Source organism: Onychostoma macrolepis, chromosome 18 (assembly GCF_012432095.1).
Source record: "Onychostoma macrolepis isolate SWU-2019 chromosome 18, ASM1243209v1, whole genome shotgun sequence".
Lineage (NCBI taxonomy): Eukaryota > Metazoa > Chordata > Actinopteri > Cypriniformes > Cyprinidae > Onychostoma > Onychostoma macrolepis.
The window spans coordinates 900001-910000 of record NC_081172.1 but is presented as its reverse complement, the minus strand read 5'-3'; the positions used below and the strand labels follow the sequence as shown (position 1 = coordinate 910000).

At 38.4% G+C, this 10000-nt stretch overlaps 1 protein-coding gene and 1 long non-coding RNA gene across 2 annotated transcripts in view; one reads left to right on the top strand and one right to left on the bottom strand.

Moving 5' to 3' along the window:
• The window catches only part of fgf7 (fibroblast growth factor 7), a 7661-nt gene extending 2013 nt beyond the window's left edge, over positions 1–5648 (bottom strand). Inside the window, exons 1-2 of the mRNA XM_058751633.1 lie at positions 4619–5648; positions 2513–3002 (exon numbers count right to left, since the gene is read on the bottom strand). Coding sequence (XP_058607616.1) covers positions 2513–2765 — 253 coding nt within the window. The 5' untranslated portion in view covers positions 2766–3002; positions 4619–5648. The remainder of the gene's footprint in view (positions 1–2512; positions 3003–4618) is intronic.
• Positions 5649–7932: 2284 nt separating this feature from the next.
• Positions 7933–9382, top strand: LOC131524489 (uncharacterized). Its single transcript, XR_009266983.1, has 3 exons — positions 7933–8577; positions 8843–8960; positions 9054–9382. It is a non-coding gene; the product is annotated as an uncharacterized LOC131524489 (long non-coding RNA).
• The last annotated feature ends 618 nt before the right edge of the window (positions 9383–10000 follow it).

The following is a 10000-nucleotide window of genomic DNA, read 5'->3' as shown; positions in this document are numbered from 1 at the left end:
ACACAACAACGTTACAGTAACACTTTATTTCAAGCCTTTATGTATAATGCATTGTAAAGGGTTATTAGAGGGTATAATGCATTATAATTATTCAGAATGTGCGTTGTGATACATTATATTTTGTCTTTAATTTAAATTTAAAATGCATGGTGTAACAAGTGTTATAATTTAATTTATTAGCTGTGGTTACAACTATTCATGACATTACAAGGCATAATTAATGCATAAAAACTACTTTTATAAATGCATTATAAAGACTTTAAATAAAGTGTTATCACAACTTTAACTAAAATTGACATGAAAGCAGAAAATATCAAAATTCAAATATTAACAAAAACTATGATAGTGTCCCAGTGATACTAAAATAACACTGACCTAAATAACAGTCCGAGTTAGTTTGTGGTAATCATTACCGACTTTATTTGAGATGTGTTTGGGAGTTTATAGGGCAATGGTTTAAAGGTGATGTGTGCCATTTTTTGGGTGTTAAAATACTTCTGTTGTATCTCAGCTCAATATGCAAAGAAATTATTCTTGCAATTCTGTTTAATAATGCAGAAATCACCTTTCAGAATCCATTCCTATAAAGCAAAGTATCAGCATCAGATGGTTTAATTATGATCTACAGCGAGTTAAAGCTCCAGTTGCACAGATATTTGACAGCTGAAGCGTCTGTTTGTTGTGTTTGGATGAGAAACTGGACATGGTTCTTGTCGTTTTGAGCGCTCTCTCTCTGTGTGTGTGTGTGTGTGTGTGTGTGTTTCTCTGGAAGTGTTTGCTTCACATGTGAGCGGCTCCAGTGGTATAATAAGCTGCTGTCACGGCACAGCTCTGACAGAACCTCAGAACGCGTCTGCTTTTCTCTCCTGCGGCGCTGGCCGACCCTCACTGCATGTCTTGCATGCGCTCTGTGCGTGCAGTTGTCGGCCACATCTGGCTGTATCGATTTTTCTTCTTTTCAGCGCCAGCTGACGTAATCATTTTCCCTCCAGAGCAGAGATGCATGCCGTCACGCCAACACAACACAACTTTCTTCTCGTACACAACCGAGATTGCTAATAACCAAACATGCTTGGGGCTGATGTTATGTATACACATAAGTGAATAATCAATTATTTGAATATTTATTTTATCTGTTTAATAATTCATTGTATCCATGCACACAACATCAGCCTCCAGTCTAATTTTTTGTTGTTGTTTTGACGCTCTCTACACAAACTGAACTGTGCCTCCATTCTGACCACATCTGATAACGTCTGACCACTAAGTCCTCGAACGAAGGGAAACAAGAGCTATAAATACTGCCCCCCCAAACACCTGTTTCTCTTTACTCCTGTCAGTCCTCGACCTGCTCATAATCCCACTGGAACCCTGACCAGCCGATTCCTTCACCCTACATACAGTGAGAAAACACTCTGCTGTAACTTAAAGGGATAGTTCACCCAAAAATTTATATTACCCCATGATTTACTCACCCTGAAGGCATCCTAGGTGTATATGACTGTCTATTTTCAGGCAAATCCAATCGGAGTTATATTTAAAAACGTCTTGCTCTTTCAAGCTTTATAATGGCAGTGAATGGGTGTTATTTTTCAACAGTCCAAAAGAAGTCCAATAAAGCGCATCCATCCGTAATAAACTGGCTCTGGAAGGTGAATAAAGGCCTCCTGTAATCAATCGTGAGAAAAATATCCGTATTTAAAAGTTTATAAACAGTAATCTCTAGCTTGCGCTAACTGTCGTATGCAGAAGCCGTTCCATAACTCTGGTGATTAGTGACGAAGTACTGGCAGTGCATTACACACAACATCATCCATTAATTTTACGGACACTTATGTTAACTCTAAAACACAACGCAATGAAGTGTAAAATTCAAAATACTGGTAAAACACCTGTAAAAAATAAATACGGAAAAATTACTTTAAATTATGCAGTATATTCTGCTCTATTTTTACAGATTTTTAGAGATTAGAGATTACTGTTTATAACATTTTAAATATGGAAATTTCAAAAATGCATTTCAAAAATGCATCAGGATTCGCTACAGGAGGCCTTTATTTACCCCCCCCCCCTGGAGCCGTGTGAGGCACTTTTTATTATGGATGGATGCGCATTATTGGACTTCTTTTGGACTGTTGAAAAATGACACCCATTCACTGCCATTATAAAGCTTGGAAGAGCAAGGACATTTTTAAATATAACTCCAATTGGATTCGTCTGTAAGAAGAAAGTCATATACACCTAGGATGCCTTGAGGGTGAGTAAAACATGGGCTAATTTTCATTTTTGGGTGAACTAACCCTTTAAGAGGCCTTTACCAAATGAGCTTTAGACGCATTGTTTTAGATCAAAAAAGCAGCCCAAATAAATATAAGTTCAGTTTAATCTATAGTGCAACTTCGATATTCTCAAAAATTCGTATAAGCATCATCTAACGTTTGTTAATGTTATTTTTCGTCGCCCAGTGATAAACCTTCTGTGGCACGCAACAGAAAGATGAAGACGCTCTTACTGTAGCAGTTGTTGGGATCCTGCGTCCCGTTGATGTTCCCGAACTCGTCGATCATCAGAAACCACTGCGTGCGACTGTAGAGGCGTCGGATCCGAACGTCCCCTCCTTCCATGTAGTCGTAGTTCCTGGTGTGGCGCTCGTGTTTGGAGCAGTCGGTCACAGACTCTCCATCACACACTCGGCTGACCAGCAGCACCAGCCACAGTCCACACGCAAACTCAGGCAGTTTCCATCGCAGCGTCCATTTGCGCATTATACTGCGTTTCTCAAGGAGTTCATGATCCACATACTGAAGGCAAAACTCGGGTTGGATCTTCAAGCTGTGGGAGATCCGCTCGGACCCTTTCCCAGTACAATCCTTTAGTTGGAGGCGTGACCTCTGACCTCCTGCTGCGGCAGCAGAATCTGGAGCTGGAGGAGGCAGCAGTGTGTTTCTGCTGTTAATGACACAAATCAACAAACGGACGCCACTGTCACACACTGTTCATTCCTGATGAAGAGACAGAAGACAGGTCAGTTCCACAGTAATCTGTATAATTCACATATAAAACAGATTCTACATGTGTTTAGTGTCTATCAGTGGTTGACCGATACAATATTTATATATATATATATATATATATACAGTCAAACCAAAATTTATTTAGACAACATTTCAACATTTCTCCCATAATCACAGTTTATTCACTATAGTTTAGAAAATGGTAATAAAATATGGCAAGAACTCAAACTGTGTCAGAACAAATTGATCTTGATAATGTCAGATAACTTTGATAGAAAGGTATGTAATGAATTGGGTTGAATAGCTGTCAGCTGTTAAATTTAAGAACAATTTAGCTCAACCAATTACCAAGCAATGCTTCGTTTTGTTCAGTCTGTGTGTAAAAAGGTCTCATTAGCAATTAAAGAAAAAACACTGAAGCAAAACATGCAAAGGTCAAAGTGTCTGAATCATTTTTGGTCCCACATTCTTATCAATTTTACTGGTAGTCCACTGTATGAAGAACTATCACTACTTTAAATGTCTCAGTGTCGCTCCATCACTATAATTTCTCATTGTTGCTCTATTGCTACATTAAATGTGACCCTGGACCACAAAACCAGTCTTAAATGTCAATTTTTCGAAATTTAGATTTATACATCATCTGAAATCTGAATAAATAATCTTTCCATTGATGTATGGTTTGTTAGGATCGGACAATATTTGGCTGAGATACGACTATTTATAAATCTGGAATCTGAGGGTGCAAAAAAATCTAAATATTGAGAAAATCACCTTTAAAGTTGTTCAAATGAAGTTCTTAGCAATGCATATTACTAATCAAAAATGAAGTTTTTATACATTTACGGTAAGAAATTTACTAAATATCTTCATGGAACATGATCTTTACTTAATATCCTAATGATTTTTGGCATAAAAGAAAAATTTATCATTTTGACCCATACAATGTATTTTTGGCTATTGCTACAAATATACCCCAGTGACTTAAGACTGGTTTGTGCTGCAGGGTCACATATGTCCCAGTGTCACTCTATTGCTACTTCAGATGTCTTAATGTCACTTTATCGCTACTTTGCCTAAATGTCTTTTTGTCTACTTCAGATGTCTCAATATCACTCTGTCACTTCTTTGAATGTGTTGCTCTATCGATGTCTCAATATCACTCTATCATTACTGATGACTCAGTTTCGCTCCGTCACTGCTTTAAATGTCTCAGTGTCGCTTTACACATCTCAGTATTGCTCTATTTCTACTTTGGATGTCTCAGTGTCACACTCACTATTTTAAATATTTCAATATAGCTCTATTTCTGCTTTAAATGTCTGTGTCAATATTGCTGTATTTCTACTTCAAATGCTTCAGTGTTGCTCTCTCTCTCATTTAAATGTCTTAGTATCACACTATTTCTACTGTAAATGTTTCAGCATCACTCTATTATTATCTAAAATGTCTTGCTCCATTTCTGTTCTAAATGTCTCAGTTTTGCTCTACTGCTATTTAAATGAGAGTGTATTCGTCTCTGTCTTAGTTTCTGCCAAATGTATATAATGTTTTAACATCTTACGAGAATTCTTTATAAAAAACAGTTTTTAAAAGTGACTTACTTCTGCTTCCAGATTGTGCGTTTGAGTCCTGATGATTGCAGAGAAACTTCCACTGAGACGCACAGAGAGAGGGAGTTTGGGGCAGAACGTCTGCGCTGTGCATCTTCTTCTCGTGTTTCTGATCGCTGTGCGATCTCTGATAAAAGCCTCCTGCTGACCTCACTTCTCTGCAATTACGCCGCAGCCACTCAGCTGTCACTGGGATGCTGGCGCGAGAGAATAAGAGAGAGAGAGAGAGAGAGAGAGAGAGAGAATGGTCTGTTTCTGCTGGCCAGGCCTCCGGTGGACGAGAGAGGGAGCCGTTCTCTCTCTCTCTCTCTTTCTTTCTGAGGCATGTGGGACGAATCCTGTGAGATCTGCACACAGACTTTAAAAAATAGCTGTTGCATCAACGCCCACCGTGTCCACATTTATGAAAAATCACGTGCTGTGAGATTCAGGATTTCTCAAGACCCTGGCAAGAAGGGTCTCGTCTGTCATTTGTCGGTGTTGTACAGACAAACTTCAAAGCCTGAGTTGAATTCAAAGGCTGATAGTGAAACTACGAGGGTAATAAATCTAACGAGGCAATTGAGGGAGCTAAACAGAGGGCCGTTTACTGCCGAAATGGTTCATCTCTGCAGAAGGTCAAGCACTCTTTCACTTTTCCTGTTTGTATTTAGGAGGCAAATTTACAGTTTTACACACCTGGCCTCCGCAGCTCTCAGCACATCAAACGTTCCCAGCGTCGGAGCCCCGAGGGAAGCGCTGCGTACGGCCGACAGACACGCAGACCTCTGCTTTACTCTTTCATTTCCCAAACCATCGCTCGTAAAACGGCTGATCTAAAAGCTCACGGTCATTTGCAAACGCAGAAGCCGTGTACTTCCCTTCACTTTAAATACATAATGAAGCTTTGCAGGAGCACGCGATTTGAAGATGTCTGTTTCTGTACAGAAAGGCCATCAAACGCAGACGTGTTTCTATAATCCTGTGCAGCTTACATACGAACGTTAAAATGCTTTATTATGCAATATATAAAGAAGTTTCATCCTCCTTTACAGCCTGTATTGCACTATATAAACCACATTTAGCCTCGATCATGTGCAGGTCATAAATGTCGTCTGGGTCGGGTTGTATAGTGATGTTCGTGATTTGACATCTGCCAAGTCACTATTGAATATTCTTGAGCTTGATTGGATTTCATTGATTTCAGCAATGTGCAATATTTACAGAAAGAATTATGCATGTTTATACAGATGAATCCTTTCATTGTGAGTCAAAAGCATTTGCTAAATGATTGCAGTTTGTTTTTCAACCGCTTACACATATTTTCAAAACTTTGCCTCTTTTTTTTTTTTTTTTTATCAAAACTTTACACACAAATCCAAGAATTGCACACGAAATGCAAAATGCCTCGCATCTCTTGCAAAACGAAGCAATGCATTTAAAATATCACAAACACATCTCAAAAGCAAACATTTGCAAATGCCATTAATCCCTGTTTGTGTGTTACATTTGTGTTTTGCAAAAAGTGTTTTATGAAATTGAAAATGCTGAGAATTAGTGTCTGGTTTTGCAGATTTGGTGCTGTTTGAGTGTCAGCTTTCAGAAATTGTGTGACAAGTAAAGATTTTGTGTGTAAGCAGCTGAAAAAAACTGTAAAAATTGCTGAATTTTACTATAAGCATATTATTAGTGAAGTTTTTATCCTGCTGTTTAACTGTTTTACCGCAATGATGAGTGGATGGATCTTTGATAATGCTTCTCTTAATGAGTCTCATCCTCACAAAAACACGTTCCTCTTGAAGCTCATTGCTGTTCGTAATGTTCCAGAATCTCTCAGTAAACTGAAGGCTCACTGTGTTCACTGGACGGTAAAGTACTGCAGGTTCTCGCTCACTACGTTTACAGTCCCAGCGCTCGTTTGAGTTTATTGCTGAAATGATAGAGCGAGGAACACATCAAAGCTGTTCTGGAGGAGAGAGAGAGAGAGAGACATTGAGCTCATGATGTCTGTGAACTTTAGACGACTCTCTCAGAAAGGATCTGCGGCTCTCCTGCTGCTTTAATTGCACCTAAAACGACTGTCATAACCCAAACCGACATGCAATCCTGCACTGCGTCACATCCGCGGCTGTTTACTCTGGGCTTATGTAGAATAACCCTGGCATACAATATCAGTAAACATGGGAACTGAATGTGAGACTGATGAAAGTGTGAGCTTGTTTGGCCTGTGCTTCATCAACAGCGGGATGAACGGTGCTCGGCTCTCACCTGCTCTCCGGGTTTAAGGTCAGTCTATTCTGAGCCGCGGGTGATGTTTGGGTTAAGCCGCTGCTTTCTGCATTCCCTCATAATTAGTGAGCTCATGCGATCATGCCTGTTAACGGTGGGCTGTTCTTTAAATAGCTGCGGTTGTGTTGCTCAAGTCTTTGGATGGATGCAGAGCAGAGAAAAAAAAACTGGAAAATCAGCAGGAAAGGTAAAGAACGTTTCAGAAACGATGATGTTTGATTGTAGTAGTTGACTTCTGTTATCTGTGTTTTATTAGGGTTGCTGCTGTTGTTTCTATTCTAACATCATCATCATCTTCAAACTGGGAGTCTGTGGTGACCACATGGTTTGACCTTTGGTGAACTGGTTAGGGTGGATCTGACTAGTCCTTTGACCAAGCGACTCACTAGCGCCACCAACTGTCTTTCTTCTGCTTATAACTTTGGTCTTGAATTTTTTTCTCTTATTTTATGTTGCATTGAAGCTGGTGGATCTCCATCAACAATCTTAGATTTTAATGGTTTTCTTTGCACTACTTGCACTACAAAATCTGGCTTTATGAGCATCAGATTGTTTTCTTTTTTGTCTTAGATTTTTCTAAGTAACAAAAAAATTATGTAGGCTATACATACATACATACATAGTATATATATATATATATATATATATATATATATATACAGTATATATACATACACAGTTAAAGTCAAAAGTTTACTTAGACCTTGCAGAATCTGCAAAATGTAAATTATTTTACCAAAATAAGAGGGATCATACAAAATGCACGTTATTGTTTATTTACCATGCATTAAAAACCATGCATTAAGAGCCGGGGGGGGGGGGGGTGAAAATATTTGAAATGAATGAAGATTTTCCTTATTTTGCTTATATATCATATTTTTTCATTTAGTACTGCCCTTCAGAGGCTACAGAAGATAGTTACATGTTTTCCAGAAGACAAAAGTTGAATTTACCCTGATCTTCAAATTCAAAAAAGTTTTCACCCCCCGGGCTCTTAATGCATGGATTTTTCTGAAGAACAGCAGGCAGGACAAACAAGTGATTCATGAACAACTATCACTAAACAAAAAAAACACAGTAATTAATAATAAAAAACAATGCATACAAAAATTATATTTCTACATGCATACAGTACATATGGATGAATTATAAGAATTAAATATATATTTAATTTAATAAAACTGATACAACTGAAGTACAGAAAGTTTATAAATACGTAAAATACATAAAGATGCATCTGTTTTTCACCCCTGATGCGTCTGCATCCCTGTTCCAAGAATATATTATTGTATTGTTTTCTTCATTGTCGATTTATATATTGAATAACTTGATAAGCTGCACCTTTTCTCCCAAGGTTAGCACGTTTGATGCTGCATCTCTGCAACATAAAAATACTTTCACTCGCTTTCTTTTGTCTTCGGTGCCTGAATTAACCAGAATTCCCACAGTAACTAATGTTTGAGCTTTTTTACTTTCAAAACAAACAAGCTTTACTGTCTCTCTGTGTTTTGATGTGGCTGATGGTAGTAAAGTTAAATGTCACCATCCTTCATTCATTATGGCCTTTAATCAACTACAGCACAAGATTTATAAAGCTGCTGATGTATACACGTTCACCTCTGAAGACGATCAGTCGGTTCTGAATGAGCACCGCTTCAGAAGCAGCAGAGAGAGACAGACAGGTGAGCGTCTCATCCTCACAGATCAGCTGGAGTCTCACTGCATCTTTCATTAAATGCAGTGTGTGTGTGTGTACTTGTGTGTGTGCAGTGCTGTAGTCTCCGGTACACACACACACACACACACTGCAGTGGTGGGCCGCAGTGTTGCATGTTTTTGAAATGTGTGATGCATTCAGAAAGGCTTTTTGTTTGACCGGTAGTGCTCTGACCTTCACGTGACATGAAATCTTTCTGTTTGAATAAATCTGAATTCTTAAACGGACAGATTCTGTGTTCATGAAGCACTGAACTGAAGCTCATTAAGGCCGATCACATCAGAAGAATCCGAAACACTGCAGACGCTTCCAGACAGACAGATCCTGTTCTTCAAGTCACGCTGTTGCGTGAGATTTCACAGTGCTCACACTCTCTTGTAAATCATAATTGAACAGTAGTAATGCAAAGAATGAGCTCAAACATTCTGGTTTTGATTTCAGCGTCTGCAGCGCCAAGAGAAAAGAGAGCGATTGAGAGCAGCCGTCGCTGGAGTCCAGATCACCTCAAACACACACCGTCTTCAGTCGCTGCGTGGACTGTAAATCTGTTTTTGTGTAGGCTGATGTGAAATATGAACAATTCATTTTACAATTATTCACTTCAGCAGATGCTTTTATCTAAAACAACTTACAAATGAAGAACATCACAAGTAATTTGTGAGGCTGACGTGCAGAATAGAAGAGACAATAAGATTTTTTAACTTGAACATTTTTTTAAATGAAACCATATAATATTCCAAGTCATTCAAGAACTCCCTCTTTTCTGAAAATACAATAGAAGAACATACAGGAGAGAGTCAGACGTGGTAATGTGTTTATTTGCATATACAGTCAGGTCCATATATATTTGGACCCAGTCACAATTTTTTATTATTTTAGCTGCTGACCAAAACATATTCAAGTTAATTATATAATGAATATGGGCTTAAAAGTGCACACTCTGAGCTTTAATTTGAGGGTATTCTCAAGTAATTGGACAATTGACTCAAAATCTGTTTCATTTACAGGCATGGGCTATTCTTTCGTTATTTCTACATCAATTAAGCAGGTAAAAGTTCTGGAGTTGATTCTAAGTGTGTCATTTGCATTTGGAAGCTGTTGCTGTGAACCACATCATGCAGTCAAAGGATCTCTCCATACAAGTAAAACAGACAATTGTTAGGCTTCAAAAACAAAACAAATCCATCAGAGACATAGCAGGAACATTAGGCGTGGCCAGATCAACAGTGTGGTACATTCTGAGAAAAAAAGAACACAAAAAAGTAGTATCATCACAACTATGTTCCTTCTTAGAGAAAAATGGTCTTTGTGAGGATTTCCAGTCAGGATTTAGATCGTATCATAGTACTGAGACTGCTCTCATCAGTTACAAATGACCTGCTCTTATC